Raw genomic sequence first — 27,847 nt, 5'->3', positions numbered from 1 at the left:
GTTCTGATGACTATTGTAAACAGTAGCTCTGGGTGTTGTGTGGAGGAAGGATTGTGAGGGGAAGAGTAGAAGCTGTGAGACCAATAGGAAGACCAAAACTGGAGTCAGGATAGAAATGAAGTGCCTGGGATAGGGTGGTAGCTGTGGACAGGCTGCCACACACTTGTGTGCTCTAGGGGATGCCACTCACATGGATGACTTGTGATTGCTGGTGGTGAAGCCATGTGGGTTGCTTCCCAGTGTATCTCAGAGGTAGATCATACAGGATTTGATGATGGATTAAATGTGAAGGACAAGGAGCGGAGAGGTGCCAGGAATGAATCCTGGGCTCCTGCCTTGAGCAATGGAGAAGGGGCAGAAGCTACAGGAGGAGGAGCCATTTCTAAGAGAAAGGAGGGAACTAAACAGCTACTTCTCAGGGGGACAGTGAAGTCACCACAGACACCATCATTCTACAAATATAGTAACTGATTGTTTGCTAGTACACAAAAGACATGATATTGGAATCTAATCAGTACTCTTATTAGAGTTGTTCTGTATGGTGTGTATCAGTGGTTGCCTGGTAGCCCTGAATTAGATAACACATAAGGCCATTTAACACGAAGCATAATGTTGTCTTTCTCTAACAATTCAGAGAACACTTCAGAACCTCACAGAGACTGTTACTGTTGCTGTAAAACAAACCACCCCACAGCTGAGTGGCATGAAACAGCCACTGTATTATGCTCATGGATTTTGTGGGTTAGGAATTCAGACAGGGTGTAGCGGGATAGCGTCTCTCTGTTCCATGGCGTCTGGACTCAGCTGGAAAGACTTGTCAGCTGGGGGCTGAAATCATCTGGAGATGTCCTCACTCACGTGCCTGGCAGCTGATGCTATTTGTCAGCGTGAGCAACTCCACGTGGGTTCTCCACGTGGCCTGGGCATCCTCACTTCTTGGCCCCTACATGATAATTGAACTTCTGACATGGCAGCTCAGGGCTTCAAAGGCAAGTCATTGCAAAGATCTTAAATGTTTGAATTATCCTAAACAAGTAGCTGAATATGTGTTCTGCTCAATAGAATACTAGATAAGGAAGAGACTGCGGTGCCTGTATGCTGCCTCGGGGATAACTTGGAAAGAAGAGCCTGGTGAAGGGGAAGAACTGGCTGCTTTGCATTAAAACAGATGACAAGGATAGTCTCACTTTGGCTATGAGCTAGTGTTGTGATAAACAAGTATTTTTCCAGCCTCTTCTACTTGCCCAGCCCTTAGAGGTGAAGCAACAAAGCATAGTTCATGCTTATCAGATAAAAGGAGGATGTTTATAAACTAGGACATATAAGAACTAGTTTGAATTATTTAAAAACATTACCTGGATACAGATTTGCCAAAACTTCTATTCATAGATCCATTCCGGTGAGTTTCATTCATGAAGTAGCACTGTACAATGCTCCCTTAGAAATTATTCTTGATGGGGAATAGTCCAAAAAGTCTTGGGTAGTCCTTAATGACTGGAAGACACTGGTCTGAGTTGGATGGTCTAGTCCTAAGGTGAGATCTTTGATCTAAGACAATAGATTCCCAAAAAGGGAGTAAAAGAATCCCAAGAAGTGTGCAAGGTGATCCATTGAGGGCAATGGAATACCCACTTCTATTTCTTAAAAAAATTTAATGTACATTTTGTGTGCATCTTATAGAATATTAAGTATGATAAATAGTAATGCATCTATGAAATTTATGATTAGATAATTAAAAATATAATTTTGCTTGTGTTAAAAATGTCTTTTACTGATGGAGTACTGCTTAAAGGCATGTTTTATCACATTTATTCCTTGTTGCTAATGGTTTTCAAACTTTATTATGCAGTTCACCCAGAGAAACAATTTTTCTCAGCTCAGTGGGAGTGATTAGAATTTGGGGAATTTACTCACACTTCCTAAGTTTACAAGAGAATGATTTATAAACGAAAATGCCAAATTTATTAATTTCCAATAGCTGGGAAACTAGATCTGTCATTTATATATGTTATGCTTTTATTCTTGGACAAGATGGTTTATTCAGGATATGATCCCGAGACAAGATATGTGTCTTTTGGACACAGAACTTCATTTTCTGAGCTTCTCTAGTGTTCAGGGCCCTTTTTATGTATGGCCTCTTAGTTACCACTCTGTATTCCTAGCTCACCTGGCTCACAGATGAGCACACAGGAAATGAGATGCAGGATGTCACCCACTCACTGTGGTTGGTATTCATTCCACCTTTCTGTCACCCTGGTAATTACAGGTGGCTATGGCAGCAATTAGATTTTGGCCACCAAAAATGAAAGCCTTGTCTGGTCAGCTCCTCTGTCAGGTGAGACTTCCCACCAAGTTGACATCCTGTGCATCTTCAGTCACTGTATCTACTAGAGAGAATGCTTATATGGCTCTTGGACATCTTGCAAAGTGCAAGTAAATTTCAGGGACCAAGGAGAGATGAGCTACTAGTTTTGAGACATGTTACTGGGAAAGCAATCAGGGAGGGCCTGGAGGAGGTTGAGGGCTAGGCCTTCAAAACGAAGACATCTCAGGCATTGAGAAAACGAGGAGGAGGAAGGCAGTTCTGGCTGAGGCATGCCTGACTGAGCAGAAGTCTAGTGCTCCAGGGCTTAGAGGGTCACTTGATCAGGGAGTGGGGGTGAGAGGTATGGGTGTTAGGGGAGGACTGCAGGGAGGGGAGCAGTAGGAGGTGAGAGAATCCTGTGGCAGGGAAAGTGGTCTCCTGGTAAGCATGGGCTTTCTCACTGCATATGCCTAGTGTGGCAGCAAAGCCCAGGAGACCTGCTTGGGGGAAGGGCTCTCTTTGGAGAGCTGCTCTTCAGCTGGAGGAAGTACATGACCATCCTGACCCCACATCATGGCTCCAGAGAACTGAGGGAAAGGGCTTCCTATGTCAGGACCGCCTGGGAACTCCAGGAACACAACAGCTGCACTTCCTTCCCTCTTCACCACACCCCTGACCTTGTGCTGCCAGAGAGGGGTCTACCCAGACACAGCTGGCAGCTTCTAAGGCCAGCCCTCCAGTGACCTGAGGGATGTAATAGAAAGTCCCCACTCAGCCAAGTTGGAATCAAATCATCTCTTACCCCTGAATAAAATTTCCCTAGCAACCCCAGTCCTAGCTGAGTGACACAGATGTCTGGGATACACCTCAGCCTTTTGGGAAAATCCATCCTGGGAAATTCTTGAGGGATTGAGAAGCAGTAGATCCCACCTGTGACCCCACTTCCTTTATGTGTCCTTTATAAAGACTTTCTTTGATGGACCCACACCCACAAACCCACACCCACACCCACACCCACCTCTCTTTTATTTATTTTTGGGGGGCCACTTGGCCTGTGGGATCTCAGGTCCCTGACTAGGGGCTGAACCTGTGCCCCTGGCAGTGGAAGCATGGAGTCCTAACTGCTGGATTGCCAGGGAAATCCCAGCTGTCTCCTCTTAAGAAACAGTGTTCCTGTTCTTCATCACTAGCACCCGTCCCCAGCACTGGGCCTGCATTGCCCTGTTAATAAAGGTGACCAGCCCACACTCTATCCTTTCTATGACTATGCCAACATATAGATTTCCTATGCTTGGAACTAGCCACACCAATAGTTTCATTTTAATAGGAGCCTCTAATCATTTCATATACAGGTTTGGGTAGCCAGAAACAAGGAAATAAATATTCCACCTTAAACAAAATTTTAATGTTGGTCCCCTAATTCCAGAAACCACTGGGTTTTCAGGAACTGGCATTTGTGAACTGGTTGTGGACATGAATGTCATTTGATCTGTAGGTCATATTGTAGTGGAGGTCTCTCTGGAACCAGACTGCATATCAGGCAGCCCACACTGGTGGGGACACAGGTGAACTTTATTGGTAAGAAATGGTAGCTGAGCCTCATGACTTTTGTACCACCTTCTTAGCAAGCTTTCTCACCCACTGGATAAGTGAGGTACAAAACCAAGGCTTTGTTGAAAGCAATAGAATGGATAGGAAGTCTGAAGGGCTGGGGATCCTGGGATGGTCAGACAGTTTTGAAACAAGGCCAGGCCGTACCCATGGCGGACTGAGGGGTTGCTATCTTCAGTCAAGTTTAGATATGGACGAGAGCTGCAGACAGCCTTGCCACTGACCCATCCAGACTCTTTGGCATCCCTGACCCCTTGTAGATGGCAGTTCTCTGCCTCACCACAGAAACCTACAAGCCATCCTCACTCAGACCTTTTTCTTGTTGTTTAGGTTTGATAGAGTCTAAAATAAATTAAGACAATACTCTAATTTATTTCTCCAAGAAATGTATATTGAGCACCTACTGTATGCCAGATGTGTGACGCTTTGTGACCCCATGAACTGTAGCCCACCAGACTCCTCTGTCCATGGAATTCTCCAGGCAAGAATACTGGAGTTGGGTAGCCATTCCTTCTTCAGGGCATCTTCCCCACCCAGGGATCCAACCCAGGTCTCCTGGATTGCAGGTAGGTTCTTTACTGTCTGAGCTACCAGGAAAGCCTGATGTGGTGCTAGGTTGATACAGAAATGAATAAGACTATCTCTGCCCTGGCCCATAGCCTGGTTGGCGGGAATCAGGAAAGAGGAGGGCGGACAATCAGTTATGATGGTGCTATGAAAGAAGATTGTACAGTAGAGGGAGTTGGGGAGAGAATCAGAAGAGATTTCAGAGGAAAGGTCAGTTGAACTGAGTGTGAAAAGACTCTCTCAGGTGACAAAAAACTCAAATCAGGGGCTCCCTGTTTTGTGATTATAAAACAAATGTTGTCATTATGTTATATCAAAATGTCCCTACTTCTTCTCAAGGGGGAATGTTTTGTGTTGATGATCTCAAAGCCCTCACACTTCCACATCCTTGCCAGCATTTGTTATCTGTGGCTTGTTGTGCACAAGAGAAGCCTAGGCACACAGGCTCAGTAGTTGGGCACACAGGCTTAGTTACTCTGCAGCCTGTGGAATCTTCCCAGACCAGGCATTGAACCCATGCCCGCTGCATTGGCAGGAGGATTCTTAATGACTAGACTACCAGGGAAGTTCATTTGTGGTCTTTTTGATGTTAGCCAAGCTCATGTCCTCTTTTGTTATCTTGTCATTATTTTATAATTTAGTGAAAAAAATAATCAATTCTATAACATTTAATGTTAGGCCATTTTCAGAAATACAGATGGTATGCAAAGCAAGATATATTTAAATTAAAAATCATTCCCTTCCATGAATACATAAGCTCAATAGAGAGAAGGTAACACTAGCAAGCAAGCAAATTATCCAGATACGTATTAGTGTTTAACCCACCCATCAAATGCCATATCCCCATGTCCTCTGGTGTTGGGTACATGAGTATTTGAGATCTTCTGGGGGAAGACTCCATTCTTGCCTTCTGTATACTCTCAGAAGCCATATTTTCAAGTGAGGATCCTAAGGGGCTCTTAGCTCATGTGAAAAAAGTACTAGCTATTCTGGCAATACTAAGCAATTTAAAGTTGTTGGAAACAAATATCCTCTGTAGTGCAGGTACTCCAATACTTTGGCCACCTGATGTGAAGTACTGACTCATTGGAAAAGACCCTGATGCTAGGAAAGATTGAAGGCAGGAGGAGAAGGGGGATGACAGAGGAGGAGATGGTTGGATGGCATCACTGACTCGATGGACATGAGTTTGAGCAAGCTCCGGAAGTTAATGATGTACAGGGAAGCCTGATGTGCTGCAGTCCACAGGGTCACAAAGAGACACAACTGAGTGACTGAAGTGAACTGATAGTGCATGTTTGTGAAGGCCAAGTGCACCACTGACCATTTTGTCCAAGGGATGTTGTCAAGTGGTATGGGTTTATTTGAGGTTATCCTGGAGCTGGAGAGATGCGTCTCCCATGTTCCTTTTCATCGAGAAATGCTGTTACATAACCGTCTCCACGTTCTGGGACCACTCACATCAGTCTGTTATTAGAGGGCTTGGGAGGCCTGCCATTTTGCAGTCTTCTCTCACTAAGCAGAAGGCTCTGTATGGAATCATTGCAGTGTGTTTAGCTGTCTGTCCTAGTGGCTCAATTAGGACGGGCATAGATGAATGTTTCCTTGCTTGTTGCTGTATAAAGTGGCCCAGTGTTTGTCTTCCTGACGACCTCAATGATTCTGTGGTGGCTTTACTTCTAATAAGTTAATAAAGAAGACTGATAGCATATGTGTCTTGGGCAGCAAAACTCTCTTGTCAAGTGTCAGAAAGGTTTAGTGAGGGTGTTCTAATTTGGGGATACCTAGTTCAAAAGTTTTTAAGCTTTGGGGGAGGAGAGAAAGGGCACAGCATCCTTCTCCCAAGGGCAATTCCCCTCAGTTCAAGTTGCAACCCGGTCTGACTCTGCTGAACTACTGAGACCGGATGAGAAAGCAGGCCTTCATGGCAGCAGAGATATCGGGTTGGCCAAAAAAGTTAATTCAGGTTTTTCTGTAAGATGTTACAGAAAAATTTAAACAAACTTTTTGGCCAACCCAATATATTCTCAGCAAGTGTTTAGAGCTGCTGGAGGGTGGGTGTTTTAGGTGGTTCCATAAGGTAAAGACTACTGTGGGTCCCAGGAGATAAAGGATGAATCATGGGAGGCCCAGCTTTGGAGCCTGGCAGAAACTTTGATTACCTTTGGTTGGAGTGGAACAGATACAATGGCCAGGCCCATTGAAGTTGACTGCTTTAGGAGGGAGAGGAGGCGGGCAAAGCACTGCTGTGTGCCAGCTTTGAGCAGGCAGTGTCAGCCCTTCTACTGGTTAAAAAATACCACTTCTTAACAGTAACTTGCTTTATCCTGAGTCTCCTTATATAGTATTATTCCAAGGGGAACTAAAAGAATTAGGATAAGCCACAAAGATGTCAATAATGATGATGGCTAATATTTATTGGAAATTAGTTTCTGCCTATCTGGGTGGTGATCCTATTTTCATTTTACAGAAAAGAAAATAAGTCTCAGAGAAACTGAGACAAACTTATTGTTTGCCCAAAGTCACACAGCTTCTCAGTGGCAGAGGAGGGATTTAAAGTCAGGTCATTCTGACTCCAAAGCGTGTGTTCTTTAAGCCCTAAGAGGATGCCTCTAACGAAAGCGTGTGTGTGTCCATGTGTCCATTCCTGTCCTGCAGGAAAGGTCAGGGTGGATCAAAGGCCACTGAAGCGTCCTGAGGGTGGAAGCAGGTTCTTCCTTGGTGAGGAATTCATACCGGCTAGTAAGATCCTATGTGGCGTTCTGAGAGAACACAGAGAATGTGGAATCAGGAAACCCAGACTCCTCCAAAGTTGGTGTGTAACTTTTAGCAAGTCATCCAACTCTGAGTCAGCCTTGATTCTTGTCCTATAAAATGAGGATAACAATACCTACTCGATCAGTCTCCCTGACTTTTCCTAAGAATAAGCTGATGCATTTGTGTAGGACAATGCTCTGGCAACTGTATGGAGCATTATACAAATCACAGTTTTCCCAAGTTTAGTAATAAACATAATGTTTTGTTGTTTGCAAAGGAACATTTTGCATATCAATTATTTAAAACCTTGTGGCTCAGAGGTTAAAGCGTCTGCCTGCAATGCGGGAGACCTGGGTTCGATCCCTGGGTTGGGAAGATCCCCTGGAGAAGGAAATGGCAACCCATTCCAGTATTCTTGCCTGGAGAATCCCATGGGCAGAGGAGCCTGGTGGGCTACAGTCCATAGGGTCGCATAGAGTTGGACACGACTGAGCGACTTCACTTTCACAGGATAACGAAGAGTTTTAGATGGGAAACAATATCCAGTGCTTTACTATTTTATGTTTAATTACTTACAACTAGCTTTTATTAGAGCAAGCCTGTTGCTTGTTTTGCTTTATTTTTGTTTGTTTTTTAAATAGTAAAGTCTTATTTGCAAAAGCAATTTTAGGTTTTTTGTTTCTAAACTGTGTTAATTCAAGTCTTGAAATCCAGGCAAAGAAAGAAGGTGAAGAACACCCGTACACTCTTCACCCAGCTCTTAGGATTGTTAGCATCTTGGTGTACTGAGCCGATCATCCAGATCTCAGGTCCTGATAACTGCATTGGTGGTTCTTATTATCAGTGTTATGTGTAAACTCAGTTTCTATAGTACCCACCTGGAGGCTGGAAAAAACTTGTAAAGAAATATTAATCATTTTAGTCAAGGTGATTTTTTATGGACCACAGAAATTGTTTTTATGAGTTTGCTTCTGCCTCTCCTATTAGACATCGTTGTTGAAGAAATTGTTAATGAACTAATTAAAAGAGACCAGGAGCCTAGGGTGGGGCCCTAACAGAAAGTAAACTTCTCTTCTCACTGGTTAGCTCATGGGAACCAAGGGCAGTTCCAAACTGTGGGCTTCCTTAGATGTTCTTAGCGGTAAAACCTTCTCACCATGATATTAGAATTATGGTTTCTCCGGGAAAAACTACTTACCAAATACATTACAGTTAAAAACACTGCTCCTTCTACACTTGGGATGCGGCACAGGGCATCTGTGAACTTGGTTACCTTTTAGGATTCAGGGAGAGGTGGTTCCCTGAAGACCTGCTTGGTTTTCATCAGAAACTCATGATGATTGCCTTTGGATTGGGTGAATGTATTTTACTGTTTCATTGGCAACAGAACTCGAGCATGTTTTCTAAGCTGTAGGACTAGAGGACTAGAACCCTTTTCTATGTTATGTTTCCTCTGACTCTCAAGAAATGTTTCTGGCCAAATACAATCAGGGCAACAGAATAAATAGCAGCCTAGCATGCTGCAGTCAGTCGATGGGGTTGCAAAGAGTCAGACACGACTTAGTGACTGAACTGAACTGAACTGTCGATTTCCCCAGGCAGAGTCTGCCCTAAAAGGACTTCTGGGGACTTCCCTTTCAGTCCAGTGGTTAGGACTCTGCACTTCCACTTCAGGGGGTATGGGTTTGATACCTGATTGGGGAAGGAGGATCCCATATGCTGTGCAGTGCAGCCAAAAAATAATATAAATTATTTTGTTAAAATGTGCCAACAGATCACATGTCTGGTGAGGTGCTTAAAAACGTAGATTAAAAAAAAAAGGAACTTCTGTCCCTTGGAAATTTCTGGGCACTGGTAAGATCCCAACGGTCCTCTGGTAATCTACTGGTGACGTCACAGTGAACCCACAGATTAGGCATGAACACTTCCGTGTCATACTTGCACTTAGTTTTCTAGATTTATTGTGTACATCCTTACCCAGTACAAATTTGTCAAAGGTTTCATTTAGGAAATGTAACTGTCCTAAGAGATTTTGAAGAGAGATCTTGCTTGTGCCTGTTTTTAAAGCATATACGGTTTAATCCAACACCCCATTCTTTTGCCAGAACTTCACTTTTATGTCTCTACATGAGCAGGACATAACATGAATTGCTTCATCTCTTTTCATGACTTTGCCATTTCTTTTCTTCCTTGTAACTGAATTGTTGCATGGGTGTATTTTTTTAAAAAAACTCTTAGATATGCCCTTCTTTATGTTGTGCAAGGGAGAATGTATTTTATTTGCCTGCTTATATACTTTAAAGCAGCTTTATTGAGATATAATTGACATACAATAAAGTAGACATATAATAAACATAGATTTTCAAAGCTTTGACATGTCTGGTTGTTTAGTTGCTCAGTGGTGTCCAGCTCTTTGTGACCCCATGGAATGCCACATGCCACGCTTCCCTGTCCTTCACTATCTCCTGGAGTTTGTGCAAACTCATGTCCACTGGGTTGGTGATGCCATCCAACCATCTCATCTTCTGTCGCCCCCTTCTCCTCCTGCCCTCAATCTTTCCCAGCATCAAGGTCTTTTCCAGTGAGTTGGCTCTTCACATCAGGTGGCCACAGTATTGGAGCTTCAGCTTCAGCATCAGTCCTTTGACGTGTTTGCACCCATGAAACTATCACCATAACCAAGATAATGAATATATCCATCATCCCCAGCAGTTTCCTTGTGCCTCTTGGTAACCCGTTCCTCCCACCCTTTCTAATCCCTGCCCCAGCTTCCTTAGGCACACCCTGATCTGCTTTCTGTCACTGTACATTAGTTTGCATTTCCTACAATTGTATGTAAATGAATTCATATAGTACGTAATCTTTTTTTGGTCTGACTCCTTTCATGCAGCTTAATTATTTTAATTCATCCATGTTGTGGATCACAACAAACTGGAAAATTCTTCCAGAGATGGGAATACCAGCCCACCTTAACCTGCCTCCTGTGAAACCTGTATGCAGGTCAAGAAGCAGCAGTTGGAACTAGACATGGAACAACGGACTGGTTCCAAATTGGGAAAAGGGTACGTCAAGGCTATATATTGTCATCCTGCTTATTTTTAACTTATATGCAGAGTACATCATGTGAAATGCCAGACTGGATGAAGCACAAGCTGGAATCAACATTTCCGGGAGAAATATCAATAACCTCAGATATGCAGATAATACCATCCTTATGGCAGAAATTGAAGAGAATCTAAAGAGCCTCTTGATGAAGGTGAAAGAAGAGAGTGAAAAAGCTGGCTTAAAACTCAACATTAAAAAACTAAGATCATGGCATCTGGTCCCATCACTTCATGGCAAATAGATGCAGAAATCATCGAAACAGTGCCAGACTTTATTTTCTTGGGCTCCAAAATCACTGCAGATGGTGACTGTAGTCATGAAAGTAAAAGATGCTTGCTCCTTGGAAGAAAAACTATGACCAACCTAGACAGCATATTAAAAAGCAGAGATATTACTTTGCTGACAAAGGTCCGTATAGTCAAAGCTATAGTTTTTCCAGTAGTCATGTATGGGTGTGACAGTTGGACCATAAGGAAGGGTGAGTGCTGAAGAATTGCTACTTTTGAGCTTTGGTGTTGGAGAAGACTCTTGAGAGTCCCTTGGACCGCAAAGAGATCAAACTAGTCAATCCTAAAGGAAATAAGTCCTGAATATTCACTGGAAGAACTGCTGCTAAAGCTGAAGCTCCAATACTTTGACCACCTGATGCGAAGAGCTGACTCATTAGAAAAGACCTTGATGCTGGGTAAGATTGAGGGCAGGAGGAGAAGGGGACAACAGAGGATGAGATGGTTGGATGGCATCACTGACTCAATGGACATGAGTTTGAGTAAGCTCCAGTAGATGGTGACAGACAGGGGAGTCTGGTCTGCTGCAGTCCATGGGGTTGCAAAGAGCAGATACCACTGAGTGATTGAACAAGAACAACAAATCCATGTTGTAATGTGTAGCAGTAGTTCATTCCTTTTAATTGCTGAATAGTGTTCCACTGTATGGAAATACCACAGTTTGTTTATCCATTTGTCTCTTGATAGAGATTTGGATTGTTTCCATATTTTGGTTATGAAAATAAAGCTGTTAGAACTTGTGGTTGCCAAGGGGGAGGAGCGGTAAGGGAAGGATGTTTTGAAAGTTTGAGATTAGCAGATGCAAACTGTTGTATATAAAATGGATAAAGAACAAGGTCCTACTATATGTACATGACTTGGTGACTGAACAACAGCTGCATGGCACCGAGAACTATATTCAATATCCTGTACTAAACCATAATGGAAAAGAATATGAAAAGAATATACATAACTGAATCACTTTGCTGTACAGCAGAAACTAACAGAACATTGTAAATCAACTGTACTCAATAAAATAAAGAAAGCTGTTACAGGCATTCATGTATAGGTCTTTGTGTGGACAGATGCTTTCTGTTCATTTGGGTAAACTCCTAAATACCTGAATCATTTAAGTCTGTATTTAACTTTTAAAGAAATTGCCAAACTATTATCTGAAATGATTCTGCCCTTTTACATTCCCACCAGTGGTGTATGAATGTTTCAGTTTCTCTACATCCTCACCAACACTTGATATTGTCAGTCTTTTTAACTTTAGCCATTTTAGTAAGTGTGTAATATGATTTTGATTTGCATTTCCCTAATGATCAGTGTTCTTGAGCATTAGTTCATGCACTTATTTGCTATCTGTATAATATCTGTTCACATCTTTTGCTTGCTATTTGATTGGATTGTTTGTCTTCATATTAGTGAGTTTTGAGAGTTTTTTGATATATTTTAGATAGAAGTCCTTTATCCTATATATACGTTAAAATATTTTCTTTCACTCTGTGGCTTGTCTTCTCATTCTCTCAACACGGTATTTCAGGGACTTCTCCAGTGATCCAGAGGTTAATGGACCTACACTTGCAATGTAAGCAGTGTGGGTTGACTCCTCTTAGATCCCTTAGGAAACTTAGATCCTACATTCTGTGTGGTGCAGCCAGAAAACAAACAAACAGAAAAATCAACAAACAAACAAAAAACCGAGTGTATTTCAAAGAGCAGAAGTTACTGTTTTTGATGAAATTCAATTTTGTGCTTTTATGGGTCATGCTTTGGTGTTATAGCTAAGAAATCTTTGTTTAATGTAAGGTTACAAGGGATTTCTCCGATGTTTCCTTCAGAATGTTAAGTTTTGCATTTAGTTCTATGTTCCATCTTGATTTAATTTTTGTCCAGTGTGCAAGATATGGGTTGAAGCTTTTTTTGTTTGTTTAATTGTTTCAGTGCCATTTATTGACAAGACTATCCTTTCACTGGTGAGTTGCCCTGGAACCTTCTTTGAAAATCATGTGGTGTCCATATATGTGTCTTTACACCAATACACTAAATTGTTTCGATTACAGGAGTTTCATGATAAAATCTGAAAATCAGGTAGTGTTTGTTCTCCAACTCTATTCTTCTTGCCAGCTAGTATTTTTTACTTCTGAGAATTTTGTTCTTAGGTCTAGACTATTAGAGCAAGAGTACTAAGTATAATGAATAATAACTTTCATTTTGTTTGCCAAGACTGATAACTATTCAAAGAGTCAGCAAGAGCATGAGCAATGAAATCAGATCTGGTTCTGAAACATGGTTCTATCACTGATTAACTGTGTGACTCTGGTCCAGTTACTGAAAGTCTCAGGCGCCTCCACTGTAAAATAGGGGTGATAACATTTACCTCATAGTATTATTTTAGGAACAAATTAGAAAATATACAAATCTCTGATATAATTTTTGCTTAATATATGTTAATTTAGTTTAAAAAATTAATGCAACAAAATATATAGTATTCAGTTACCAGATATGGAGAAGGCAATGGCACCCCACTCCAGTACTCTTGCCTGGAAAATCCCATGGATGGAGGAGTCTGGTAGGCTGCAGTCCATGGGGTCACTAACAGTCGGACACAACTGAGCGACTTCACTTTCACTTTTCACTTTCACGCATTGGAGAAGGAAATGGCAACCCACTCCAGTGGTCTTGCCTGGAGAATCCCAGGGGCGGGAGCCTGGTGGGCTGCTGTCTATGGGGTCGCACAGAGTCGGACACGACTGAAGTGACTTAGCAGCAGCAAGGCAGATATAATCAAAATGTCTTTGGCATTTTCATTTCTCTTATTTTATCTTTTTTTTTGGCCATATGACTTGCAGGATCTTAGCCCCTACTAGGGATCTAACTGGGCCCCAGCAATGAGAATACAGAGTTCTAACCACTGGACCACCAGGGAATTCCTATATTTTATCTTCATTTTAAAGTCTTTTGAATGATTATTATTTAGTTTCAAGAATTATAGTTTTGAGGTTTGAATTTGAAACGCTTTTAGATATAGCAAAATGTACTAGTGTTTCTCATACATCTGTGTTACATTCAGATGGATGGGTTAAAATACCAACAGAGGTGGTTGAATGAGATTATTCAGTGCTGGGGGTGTGTAGAGGCAGAGATAAACCATCACTTTTGAGGCATAGAATATTCCAGCCAAGAAAAATCTGGCTCCATGGGATCACACATGCATGGAAGATGAATAACGATTGTAAATCTGAATTTTTCTTTGATGGTGACTTGGGGTAGACATTGACCTGTCTCTCCTGTGTCTAGGGGAAGGTAAAACTTGAGTTTTCACTGAAAATTGAATTAAGCAATATTTTAAAAAATCTTCCATATATCATAAGAAAAATACTAATAACTGAATTTGGAAATGGATAAAAGATATATACAGGGAGTTTGAAGTTGAAGCCAGAATTTTTAGTAGACATATGAAAAGAATCTTAACCTCAGTTGTATGTAGTGAAATATAAATCAAAGCCTCAATGAAATAACATGTTGGGTACATCATATTGGCAAAGAGTAATAAGGTTGATAATAGCAAATATTGGCAAGGATGTCAGGGAAAGTAACTAATTAACTTGTGCCTGGTGGGAGTATAAATTGGTAAACCATTTTTGAAAGCTATTTGGCAATACCTAATAAAGTTGAACATGAATATTCCCTGAGATCCAGCCCTTTCTTTTCTTGGTGTTTACTCTAGGGGAGTAATACATACATATTCTGGGAGAGACATGGACAGAATGTACATTGCAACATCCTTTCTTGTAGTAAAGAATCAAAAACTGCATAACCTGTCTCTCTGCCTTTCTCTCCCTTTGTCTGTCTGTCTCACACACATATACATAGCGAGTTATTTATAAGTCACAGTACTCATGACATTTACCCCTAAAGCTGTTTTTTAAAAAACAGAGTTCTGAAACAGATGTAAAAAAATGTTAACGTGTTTGATTTTGCTGGTGGGACATATAGATCTGGTATTTTCTATTCTTCTCTGTATTTGTGAGCTGTTAAAAAGAAATATGATTTTTGTTTCCCTTGTTTGCTTTTTTTCTTCTTTAAAAATTTCTTTTAATTTCTCACTTCAGACCAAGTAAGAGATTCAGACCAGTCTTTCCCTTTCTGTGTGTTGTTTGATTTAAATCTTTAATGTGTCTTTGGCTCTTTTCCTCACATGACTTGATGTATCTCCAAGGTACTTATTTTGTGTCCAGCGTTCTTTAGACATTTGTTTGCTCCTGCTCATCTCCACTCAATATACATGATCTGGTTAGTTATTTCTCCACTCGTTTGGTAGTAGTGGAGATTTGAGTTGGCTGGAACTTAACTTATGTGTTTCATGACAGGAAAGCTTTGTAGAGTTTTTTTTTTTTTTTTTAAATTGCTATTTGCCTGTCTTGGTATTTAAGATATTTCTGTGTAGGGAGGGATGTTTGTTTTAGTGTACGACAGATACGTACAATGAAGATTAGATCATGCACTTCTCACTAGAATTTCCAAAGAATTGTAATAAACAATTCTTAATCTTCAAAAGAGAGGCTTGTGGTGTCCCCTCAGTCGGCCGGCCTGACACAGTGTTGTTTAGCTGCCAGAATGACTCTCTGCCCAGGTCAAGCTCACTTTACATGGACATGCTTCTAGTTCCCCATTTTCTTTCATCTGCTTCTTTGGTAAACAGATGACAGAAACTTCCTCTGCCTGATCCTTCTATGACATGCTGCAAATTTAGCTCAGACGCCAGCTGGCTGTGTGTGTCTTTGGCTATTCATAGAAAGGGAGGGTTTAACCTTCCTTCCTTCTGAAGAAACGTGAATTTTTTCCATGAGTCTGAATATCTGTTTGCCAAGGGCTATTTGGAATTGAAGCTCCTAGGGAATAGAAAAAGATCTCTTTTTGTGAACTTGAACGATCTTCTAAAAAAACATTGATAATTTATTTCTTTAAAAAAATTAATTTATTTTAATTAGAGAATAATTACTTTACAATGCAGTGATGGTTTTTGCCATACATCAACATGAATTAGCCAAAGGTATACTTGTGTCCCCCCAATCCTGAACCTCCCACCCACCTCCCTCCCCAACCTATCCCTCTGGGTTGTCCCAGAGCACCAACTTTGGGTGCCCTGCTTCATGCATCAAACTTGCACTGATCATCTATTTTTTATATGGTAATATACATGTTTCAGTGCTTCTCAAATCATCCCGCCCTCACCTTCTCCTGCTGAGTCCATAAGTCTGTTCTTTACATCTGTGTCTCCTTTGCTGCCCTGCATGTAGGATCGTCAGTACTGTCTTTCTAAATTCCATATATATGTGTTCATATACAGTATTTGTCTTTCTGTTTCTGACTTACTTCACTCTGTATAATAGGCTTCAGGTTCATTCACCTCATTAGAACTGACTCAAATACATTCCTTTATGTATTTATGTATCCTCAAATACGTTACTTGTCCTGAGTTTTATGTATGTACCACAACTTCCTTATCCATTCATCTAGGTTGCTTCCGTGTCCTGGCTATTGTAAGTAGTGCTGCAGTGAACACTGGGGTACACGTGTCTCTTTCAGTTCTGGTTTCCTTGCTGTGTATGCCCAGCAGTGGGATTGCTGGGTCGTATGCCAGTTCTATTCCCGGTTTTTAAGGAATCTCCACAATCTTCTCCATAGTGTCTGTACCAGTTTGCATTTCCACCAACAGTGTAAGAGGGTTCTTTTTTCTCCACACCCTCTCTTGCATATATTGTTTGTAGACTTTTTGATGATGGCCATTCTGACTGGTATGAGATGATACCTCATTGTGGTTTTGATTTGCTTTTCTCTAACACTGAATGATGTGGAGCATCTTTTCATGTATTTATTAGCTATCTGCATGTCTTCTTTGGAGAAATGTCTGTTTAGGTCTTTTTCCCACTTTTTGATTGGGTTTTTTGTTTTTCTGGTATTGAGCTGCATGAACTGCTTGTATATTTTGGAGATTAATGCTTTGTCAGTTGTTTCATTTGCTATTATTTTCTTCTATTTTGAGGGCTGTCTTTTCACCTTGCTTACAGTTTCTTTCATTATTCAAAAGCTTTTTAAATTTAATTGGGTCCCATTTGTTTATTTTTATTTTCATTACTCTGGGAGATGGGTCATGGAGGATCTTGCTGTGATTTATGTTGGAGAGTGTTCTGCCCATGTTTTCCTCTAAGAGTTTTATAGTTTCTAATTTTATATTTAGGTCTTTAATCCATTTTGAGTTTATTTTTGTGTTTGTTTCTGATGTGTGCTTGCTTTTGAGTTGTTTTCTCCTCTGTGTTCCTGGGTGTTGTAAAGACCACACAACCATTTAACTGTTGGTCATCTCAGAAAGTCCACTTGGACAACAGAGAGAATGAATGCAAATGGTGCAGAACATGTAGCTTGGCTACAATGCCTGAAGGCTACTCTTGTCCTGGTCTGCTCCTGGATTCTAGTTTTGATCCAGAAACTACCCCAAGGCAGCCTATAAGATACCAGCTGGGCTCTGTGACTGAACTGGAAGTCTGGCTCAGGGCTTTCAAAGTTCGTATTGAGCAGGAGCCAGTAGGGCTTCTTGAGAGTCCTGGGCAAAATGTGTGCATGTCCCAGTTCAAAAGAGATCTTTTTCTTGTCTGTTTAGACTTCTTGCCCCAGGCTTGGTCAGAATTGAACAGGTTTTGGGACAATATTTACTACAACATTAGTCTCAGTGGGATTCCCTCGTGGCTCAGATGGTAAAGAATCTGCCTGCAGTACAGGAGATCTGGGTTTGATACCTGGGTCAGGAAGATTCCCTGGAGAAGGATGGCAACCCACTCTAGTATTCTTGCCTGGAGAATTCCAGGAACAGAGGAGCCTGGTGAACTATAGTCCATAGGGTTGCAAAGAGTCTGATATGATTGAGTGACTAACACTTTGTCTCAGTGCATTTGGTAATTTTCATAAATCTTTTAACATCACAAATATCAAATTACTATGTCCCTGCTTTTATTTTTTTCTGATGTCCTAAATTTGCAAACTGGTTACTGGATGTAAGTGTCTTTATGGTGATGGCTGGATGTTTCAATTTTTGTATTTCTATTAATAACATCTATCACAGTGTCTGGAAGATAATACCTTCTCAATGTGTGTCTGTACCTAGAAAATACGGCTGAATATATGGTGGTAAAACATATTCCAAAGTCACTGTTCTAATAATCAATTTTTTTCAGCTTTTCTGTTTTCATCTCTCTTAAATCAAAGTCTTAGATGGTTTCTAACATCATTTGTACTGCTTCCTATAATTCTTCCTTCATACCTGTTCCCCCGAATTTTGTTCAGTCAGAAATACATAAGGCTTTATTTTCTCCCTTGGGCTTTGTCCTTCATATTCAAATGATTTTAAACATTGTTTGTATCTCTGTCTGATTCTTCTGTTATATCAAGCTCTTGCTGGTTGGTATGCCTGCTGACCCTGGATTTTGGGAAATTAGTTGTTTCTACATAGGTCTGTGGTTTGTGAGCTCACTTTCGGTGAAGTTTTAGTCTGTGGGAATCCTGGGTTACCTGGATCAAGGACGCATCTCTCTGGATACGTGTTTTTTCTTCTTGGCACCATATGGGTATCCTTGGCCTAGAACCAATTTTTATAACTATTTCGCAGCTCGAAAGTTTCGAGACTATACAGGGGGCTTCCCAGGTGGTGCTAGTGGTAAAGAATCCACTTGCCAATGCAGGAGACACAAGAGACGTGGGTTTGATCCCTGGGTTGGGAAGATTCCCTGGGGTAGAAAATGGCAATTCACTCCAGTATTCTTCAAATCCTGAAACCACAGGAGGGCAGACTCTGGGGACTCAGTGGAGACACTTTTATTCTTCCACTAAGAATCTAGGCCAAGGCACTGGTGTGCCATCTGCCCAGGGAGTGTTTAGCTTTTTCTGGAGCCCACCTTTGTTCTTTAGGAATCTTTCTTCAAGATCACTTTCTAGGTCTTCCAGTTTCAGTTCTCCACCTCACCTTCCATCCCGGAGCAAGTGTTCAGTCCCAAGCCCCTGGAGTATGGCTTCTCCCTGCAGGGTAATAAGCTCATGTGCTTCCAGCTTTGGTTCTCAGTTTATTCCTTATTTCTTGCCCCAGACCATTTAACTTTTGCAAGCTCATTTAAATGAACGTTTCCTATGTGTTTGTCACGTTTTCCCCAGAATTTCTTAGGGATTATAAGGGAAAGTTTTTTTTGACTATCAAGGCAAGTTCTATGATGATGTTCTTGCTTCCATTTTTTTGGTTTGTGTTTGAATTTTATGTTTAAATTCCTTTTTCATTGTTCAGATCTTTTGCTCTTGGTAGATGTACACCCTACATTTTGTAAGCAAGGTTTCTGTGTGTGGGCTACGACCCATAGGACACAAAAGGATGATTGCTGATGTCTCCTAGACATCTGGAACAGAGGCTAACAAACTAAAGTCCTATAATCTGTTTTTAATTGGATAATAATTGCTTTATAATGTTGTGTTGGTTTCTGCCATACAACAGTGTAAATCTGTCATAATTTTATATATATATATATATATATATATATATATATATGCCATCCCTCTTGAGCCTTCCTCCCCTGTCCCATCCATCTTGCTTGGTGATCATTTGCTTCCACTTTTATAAAGAAAAAAGTTTCAAGTTGGTAGCCAGGACCCCCAGTTCTTTGACATCCGTTTGCTGTGTTGGGCAAGCCATACAACATATCCAAGGGCTCAGAGTCCATATCTTTTAAATGGTGGTAGCAAGGCTTAACAACAAAGTTCTGAAAGATGTGTCTGCCCTGATATGGATGTTATAAGATTTAAGTAATAGAATAGATGAGAAGGCATTCTGAAAAAAAATTAAAAGCACTGCATCAATACCAGATGGGTTTTGTTTCTTCTTAGATACCGTAGGGATATCATTGGCCAATGACCTATTTTTACTAGTATTATTATTAGCATTTTCTTTTCCCCGGAGCCTTCCCTCTCTTTCTACCATTGCATCTCCTACTCTATTTATCTAGCTTATGACAAGTAGAGTGGCCCTTTACTTAGAAAGAGGATGAACTGCAACTTCTGGCTGGTTTCACCTCGTTGGGTATGGTGATGGATGTGACTCTGTTATTCATCCCTCAACTTATGATCCTGTACATCACTCAGGTTCCTTGCTTGAGAGCAGGTGTTGGCAACCCTTGGTCAATAGTAGTAATGCATTGTTATTTTGGGTAAGGTCTTAATAACACATGAAATTGTTTATATGATTCTGCTGCTTCAGTGAACCAAAGAACTGCCTGAATATAGATCTTTTCTGCTGTTGCCTGTTTATGGCTTGTCACTGAAGGAGAGTATCAATTGGCATAGGTGTTCAGAAAGCTATAGGAAACCTTTAAATGCATATTAAGAGGAAAAATAGGATTTATAATCAAGGAGTTGTAAAAACATGATCTCATGTAACACACCCATATTATAATATAAAAACTTCAATTTGAACAAGTCATGTCATAAAAGGAACTACTGGATGAGTAAAGCCTGTTATATAATGATGGACCAACCAGATTTGAATATTGGTATTTTTTGGCTTTTATTTGAGGCCAAGTTCTCAAACAGAGCATTGACTATGCTTCAGGTCAAATTAAAGTCATAATTTGGGTTGGGTTAGTCCTTGTTTAAATCACTTAGGTGAGGTTTTATTTGTTGAACCAAACTCTGGAACCAGTTCAATTTATTAACGAACATATAATTATATAACTTTTATCCTAGGGCCCAATAGATACTTTTCAGTTATTATAGAGGATTCAAAGAGAATATAAAGCTAAAAAGGAAAGTGCTTGTAGAAACATCAATAGAAGAAATAGAATAGAAGTAGAAGACATTTGTGAAAGTCTGATCTCAGTTATTTGTATAGTTCACTGTATAAATTAATACTTGATTCTCAAATAAGCAAATATGCTTTTAAACACTGAATCTTTATTTTCACAGAAAGGATGATATGGCAATAAGAGGGTTAACCGTGGTTTTATATCTTACTGAATTTTCTAAGCCATGGTGTTATAATAGTGTTAGTAGCTCAGTCCTGTCCAACTCTGTGATTCCATGGGCTGTAGCCTGCTGGGCTTCTCCATTCATGGAATTCTCCAGGCAAGAATACTGTAGTGGGTTGCCATTTCCCTCTCCAGGGGATGTTCCCAACCCAGGGATTGAACCTGGGTCTCCTGCATTGCAGGCGGTCTCTTAACTGACTAAGCTACCAGGGAAGTCCTTTTCTAAGGCATATCATTATCTAATATGGAATAGTAATGTGACTGCCCTACTTCCTCTTATATGTAGTGATTGCCTGCAGCATACATAGACAACATAAATTCCCAGTTAATTCAAACCCCCTTTTTTGACCCACTGAAAAGTTAGTTAATCTCTTCATAAAACCTGTTGACCAGACCTCCTAACAAATAGGCTGGCTAGAAGATCAGTTCTTGTCATGTTCCCGGCCTACCATCTGTTTTAGATATTAGTGAGTCATGAAATGCCTAAAAGCTATAGTCTGAAAGAGACTGAGAGCAGAGGACCTGAACTGTCAGAAAACAAAATAACAGCCTTGGGCTTCAAGGGCTGTTAGGTATATTGTCTAATCAAGCAATGATAGGAATGATGATTAAAATCAATAGTGACTCTACAAATGTCAAAACTAAAACGCATCCTAGTTTCTGGAGAAACCGCCAGATGGTGCATAGGCTTTGGTTACCTTTGTTATAGGATAGCTGCTGAAAGTTTGTAGCGGAGGCCATGCATGTAGACTAGTTGAGTTTGGTCAGTTTATGCTGAGCACCTAGTATGGGCTTTCCCTGTGGCTCAGCTGGTAAAGAATCCACCTGCAATGCAGGAGACCTGGGTTCGATCCCTGGGTTGGGAAGAGCCCCTGGAGAAGGGAAAGGTTACCCACTCCAGTATTCTGGCCTGGAGAATTCCATGGACTGTATAGTCCATGGGGTCGCAATGAGTTGGACACGACTGAGTGACTTTCACTTCACTTCACTTGTTCACCTAGTATGGTGGTACTATAGGGAGAGAGGTAAGACCTATTCTGTACCCTATGAGAGTTCTCAGTCTTCGAGGGAAGATATTGTTACTGAACCAAACTTGGATCTGCTCGCCTGTGTGCAGTGAAGACAATCTACTGATACTGGATTGTGGTGAAGGAACATGCAGCGTTTATTGCAAGGCCAAGCAAGGAGTATGGGTGGCCGATGCTCAAAACTCCTGAACTCCTTGATGGCTTTCAGGGAAAGGTTTTTAAAGTCAGGGTGATGGAGAGGGTTTTGGGGTGTATGATCAGCTTATGGCCATTCTTCTGGTTGGTTGGTGGTGAGGTAGTTGGGTGTCAGCATCCTCAACATTCTGGTTCCAACTTGTCTGGGATCTGCGTGCTTATGTCAGCATGCAGTTAACTTCTTCCTCTTGGTGGAGGTTTCAGTATCTGCAAAACAACTCAAGGATGTGGCTCAGGATATTATCTATAGCCCTCGAGGAGGAACTAAAGGTCCTAGATTTTATTTAGTGTCTGTATTATTTTCTCTTTTCTTTGTTCCTGCATTTTCTCATTTTGATTAAATGTTTTTCTACAAACGAGGCAGGTAGAGGACTCGGATGAGGGTTCTGTCCTGGGAAGGCCCCATAGGGTCCTTCTGGGTTACAGTATCCCACAACTATCTGTGCTGTGACTATAATGGCTACCATGGAGCACTTGCTGTGCATGCACCAAGCCTCATACCTACCGAGGACTTACTTACATTGTCTTGAATGCTCTTATCAGTCCTCTAGGGAGGTATTATCTCCAATTTACAGATAGGGAAGCAGTATTTTTTTCCCCTGCCTGTTATCATGCTGCCTCACAGCCATGCAAAGGACTTAGTCTGGAATCTGACAGGTGAAGGTCTAATCTTGACTCTGCTATATACCTGTGGAGTCTTGAGGACATTTCTTACTTTATTTGAGCCATAGTTTCTTATCTGTACAACAGAGTTAGTAATATCTGCCTCAGCTCTCAGCTTCAGTGTCAGCACCTTCAGAAAGGCCTTTCTCAACCATTCTAAGGAATCTTATTCCCATCTTCACAGTCACTTGATTTCATTATCCTGTTTTAATTTTGGTATAGTCTTTATCACCATCTGAAAGGATCTCATGTGTCATTGGGTTACATGACTATTATCAGCCTTCCCACTTGATTGTAAGTTTCATGAAGTCGTAGTCACCCCTCTGTCCCCAGAATCTGGTTCCTGACACACAGTAGGCATTCAATAAGTATTACATGAATGGGCAGTGGTCTAAGCAACAGTAATGGAAAATAATTGTATTTATATTTCATGTCCTTGTGAATAGTTTCACTAGGTTTTCTTAGAAAATAAGTCATTGAAAGCTTTGAACTGTGCTGGTAAGATAGGTAGAAGCTTTGAAATTTTTTTACCCATGCTGAAGATTTAAAGATAATTCCAGTGCACGATGGGCCATCCTTGACCTGAGCTGGGCTTTAATAAAAGGAGCAATGAGGCAAATACAACATACAGACACAAAAATGGGGATCTTTCCTTTATGTGACTGGGGGAGATGTGAGAAATGTGTAACCAGCACTCATCTGAATAGGTGTTTGGCCTTCACTCTCTCCCACAAGCATTAACCTCAGAGTAAGTGACATGTCATACTGTATCTACCAAAGGCACCTCCGGCCGGTACTGACTTGTTTATCTTTGCCATCGTTTCAGGATTCTGAGAAGCGAACCCCACTTCATGTGGCTGCGTTTCTGGGAGATGCAGAGATAATTGAACTCCTGATTCTGTCAGGTAAATACCAGCTGTACTTAAAAGTCAATGGCATGTGAAAATTTAAATAACCAATTTACTAGATTGACTACTACAAAGAACCCAAACAAAGTTTCTTTATTGTGCTTGTGGACATTTATTTGGTCATTGATTTTGTCAGTAGACAAGGGACAATACAAGACATTCTTAGTCATTTTTCAATAAGAAGAATGTCTTGTATTGTCCACCAATACAATATTTTAAAGTAATTAGCCTCCAATTAAAATAAATTTTTAAAAAAAAAGGAAAAAAATGATTTCTCCAGTAAAACATTTTTATGTTGCTTTGAAAGTCTGATTCCTGACCATCTTAACAAGTAGTCAGGCCCAGTATTGTGGATGCATTCTGTACATTTGGATATCTGTTTCTTTCATTGTAAAAAATTAAAAATTAAAGAAGGAAAATGGATTCCTTTAAATCTACATGAATACACATAGATATGTGTGTGTATTTACATATTTTTAAATTCATTGGACAGGGAGGCCTGGTGTGCTGCAGTTTATGGGGTCGCAAAGAGTCGGACATGACTGAGCGACTGAACTGAACTGAAATGAAATTGCATTGCAAAACAGTACTATTTTGTTTAACTTAACCTCATGGAGGTTAGGTTAGATACATGACTATAATGTAATCAAAGCATAAAAATATGGGAAAAAATGAAACATCAGTTTCTGGATAGTAGTTACCTCTGAGGAGGCAAATAGAGTGAGAGAGGTTTTCAGGGGAAGGTATAAAAGAGATAGCAATTCTGTAAAATATTTCATTTTTTAAAAATTGGGAGTAAATATATGGCCAGCATATGTTGTATGCATACTGGTCTTTATGATACTGCCTCTTTATTTTTCTATGTATTTTAAATATTTCATCAGATTTTAAAATACCAATGTTTTCATTTTTAGAAACCTATATACTTGGGGGGAATCCCAGGTGGCTCAGTGGTAAAGAATCTGCCTGTCAATACAGGAGATGCAGAAGGCATGGGTTCGATCCCTGTTTCAGGAAGATCCCCTGGAGGAGGAAATGGCAATACACTCCAGTATTCTCGCCTGGAAAATTCCCATGGACAGAAGAGCCTGGCAGGCTACAGTCCATAGGATTTCAATGAGTTGGACACAATTGCATGACTAAACAATGCATAAGCACTTTTGCTAGATAGCATATTGAAAAGCAGAGACATTGCCAACAAAGGTCCATCGAGTCGAGGCTGTGGTTTTTCCAGTGGTCATGTATGGATGTGAGAGTTGGACTGTGAAGAAAGCTGAGCGCCGAAGAATTGATGCTTTTGAACTGTGGTGTTGGAGAAGACTCTTGAGAGTCCCTTGGACTGCAAGGAGATCCAACCAGTCCATTCTGAAGGAGATCAGCCCTGGGATTTCTTTGGAGGGAATAATGCTGAAGCTGAAACTCCAGTACTTTGGCCACCTCATGTGAAGAGTTGACTCATTGGAAAAGACTCTGATGCTGGGAGGGATTGGGGGCAGGAGGAAAAGGGGACGCCAGAGGATGAGATGGCTGGATGGCATCACTGACTCGATGGACGTGAGTCTGAGTGAACTCCGGGAGTTGGTGATGGACAGGGAGGCCTGGCGTGCTGCGATTCATGGGGTCGCAAAGAGTCGGACACGACTGAGCAGCTGAACTGAACTGAACTGAAGCACCTTTACTTGGTACATCTCACCCAAAACCAGCATGTGCTTTCTCCTTTGAGTATTTGCGGGACAAATCCCTGGAATGGATCTAAGCATGTGCATGAGTCTCAGTGTGGATTGCATGCAGGCTAGCTGGCTTTCTTCTTCATTCTTTTGGTTTCAGTTCAGTTCAGTCGCTCAGTCATGTCCAACTCTTTGCGACCCCATGAATCACAGCACACCAGGCTTCCCTGTCCATCACAAACTCCCAGAGTTCACCCAAACTCATGTCCATTAAGTCGGTGATGCCTTCCAGCCATCTCATCCTCTGTCGACCCCTTCTCCTCCTGCCCCCAATCCCTCCCAGCATCAGAGTCTTTTCCAATGAGTCAACTCTTCGCATGAGGTGGCCAAAGTATTGGAGTCTCAGCTTTAGCATCAGTCCTTCCAAAGAACACCCAGGACTGATCTCCTTTTGAATGGACTGGTTGGATCTCCTTGCAGTCCAAAGGGACTCTCAAGGGTCTTCTCCAACACCACAGTTCAAAAGCATCAATTCTTCGGTGCTCAGCTTTCTTCACAGTCCAACTTTCACATTCATATATGACCACTGGAAAAACCATAGCCTTGACTCGATGGACCTTTGTTGGCAAAGTAATGTCTCTGCTTTTGAATATACTATCTAGGTTGGTCATAACTTTCCTTCCAAGGAGTAAGCGTCTTTTAATTTCATGGCTGCAATCACCATCTGCAGGGATTTGGGATTCCCCCAAAATAAAGTCTGACACTGTTTCCACTGTTTCCCCATCTATTTCCCATGAAGTGATGGGACTGGATGCCATGATCTTTGTTTTCTGCATGTTGAGCTTTAAGCCAACTTTTTCACTCTCCTCTTTGACTTTCATCAGAGGCTTTTTAGTTCCTCTTCACTTTCTGCCATAAGGGTGGTGTCATCTGCAAATCTGAGGTTATTGATATTTCTCCCGGCAATCTTGATTCCAGCTTGGGCTTCTTCTAGCCCAGCGTTTCTCATGATGTACTCTGCATATAAGTTAAATAAGCAAGGTGACAATATACAGCCTTGACATACTCCTTTTCCTATTTGGAACCAGTTTGTTGTTCCATGTCCAGTTCTAACTGTTGCTTCCTGACCTGCATCTTGGTTTGGGGAGATTCAAATCTGGAGGAAATGCCGCTGCCCAGAGACTATGCAAAAGACCAATAGTAAGGTTTTGACTTTGTTTGCAGTAGTAAAGGGAAATTGTAGAATTCCAAAGTCAGCTATGCAAAGATTGGAACTGATACAGTATTGGAGCAGTATTGGAGAAGAACACTGAAAAAGAATGGTGCTGTGATGCACAAGGAATATTCGCATTGCCCTTATTTTTGTTGTGGTTGTGTTCTTGAGGTAGCTTTTCCCAGGAAACAAGTATTCTATGCCTTGCAATGCTTGTGCTACATGCTTCTGACAGTCTCATGGAGATTAGGTTAGAATTTGTGGAGTATTTTTTGTGCTCTTGAGAACAGGCCTTCCTTCTGATAATTCTAAAGATGTTTCAAGGCTGTGTTCCAAACAAATATGTAGTACTTGGCACTGGCAGTCTGTGGTTAAGAGCCAGTGCACACCTGGCTGGTTGCCCCAGCAGTAGAAATTTGGCCCATGGAAAATTATAGGCAGAATTGGTGGAGGTGCAAAATAAAAGACTTTTGTGGTATGAGACCTAATGATCCCAGCAAGCTCTACCTACCTTCTAAGTGTTGTTTTAAAACACAGCTCAAGGTTCTCAGAGGAATGTTTGGTTCATGACTGTGCAAATTTAGAACTTTGTCTTATATCACCAGCTATGCTTTTTTTGCGCGTTGGTTTGTTTGTTTTTCTACATTTGAAGGGAAATGTTTTAATTCTTCAGCATGGAGGTGACCCATCTATTTTTTCCCAGGCATCTAGGGTCTGATAATCAAGAGACTTGGTTTCACCTTTCCTTTATGTGGGCATGGAGCACCCCAGCCTCTTTTAAACAGGGCTCATTCAGACCAGGAGAAACTGTTCTGTATCTCTTGATCTGTACACCTGTTTCCTTAGCCCAGTCATCTTGGAAGAATCACTGAGCTATTAATGCCTCTAGTATAATTTCAGGTGGCACATGCTATGGAATTTTTCCTCCTTCCCCCATCAAATTAGGAAGACTTAGGATACGGAAGAGAGTTGTGAAGGTTCTTTAGGAATTTTACTCAACTGTGGAAGCTTAGCAAACTCTTGGAATTCTCATGGTTTTAATTTCCCTGAAAGGTCCTTTATTCATTTTGTGTAGTATATTCCTAAACAAATATCATTGCAAGAGCAGTGATTTCATCTCTAGACTTACATCTGGCAGTTGACCCTTTAGGGAATCCAACCAAATTGTTTTCCAGTTTAATAATGAATGAGGTGCTAATTATTCCCATGTTGGACAAATCATTTGACTTTGCCAGAATCTCCCATTACAGCTGTGTTCTCCATTGTTGTATTAACTTACAGAGCATAGTGTAACTCAAGCCCACTAAATTCCTACTGACATTATCTTTTGTTAGCTAGGCAGATGGAACCCTGAGTGTCTCTGAGTAGACAGCAAGGAATTCAGGCCTTGCAGATTTCCTCTTCTTATAACTGCTTCTGGCTTTATTTTCACCACCTGCTTGTAGCTTCTGTTTTGGAACTGACTGAGTCAGGATTAAGGCAGAGAGAAGGTCAAGAG

General features: G+C 41.0%; 1 protein-coding gene across 10 annotated transcripts in view; it reads left to right on the top strand.

Annotated features, from left to right (window-relative positions):
• The window catches only part of ANKRD44 (ankyrin repeat domain 44), a 311,687-nt gene that overhangs the window by 143,044 nt on the left and 140,796 nt on the right, over positions 1-27,847 (top strand). For all 10 annotated transcript variants that reach the window (XM_015458628.3, XM_015458622.3, XM_015458620.3 and 7 more), the window contains one exon: positions 23,388-23,466. In XM_015458628.3, coding sequence (XP_015314114.2) covers positions 23,388-23,466 — 79 coding nt within the window. The remainder of the gene's footprint in view (positions 1-23,387; positions 23,467-27,847) is intronic.

This window comes from Bos taurus, chromosome 2, assembly GCF_002263795.3.
Source record: "Bos taurus isolate L1 Dominette 01449 registration number 42190680 breed Hereford chromosome 2, ARS-UCD2.0, whole genome shotgun sequence".
Classification (NCBI taxonomy): domain Eukaryota; kingdom Metazoa; phylum Chordata; class Mammalia; order Artiodactyla; family Bovidae; genus Bos; species Bos taurus.
Note: the sequence above shows the minus strand (reverse complement) of the source record. Positions and strands in the feature narration are given on the sequence as shown.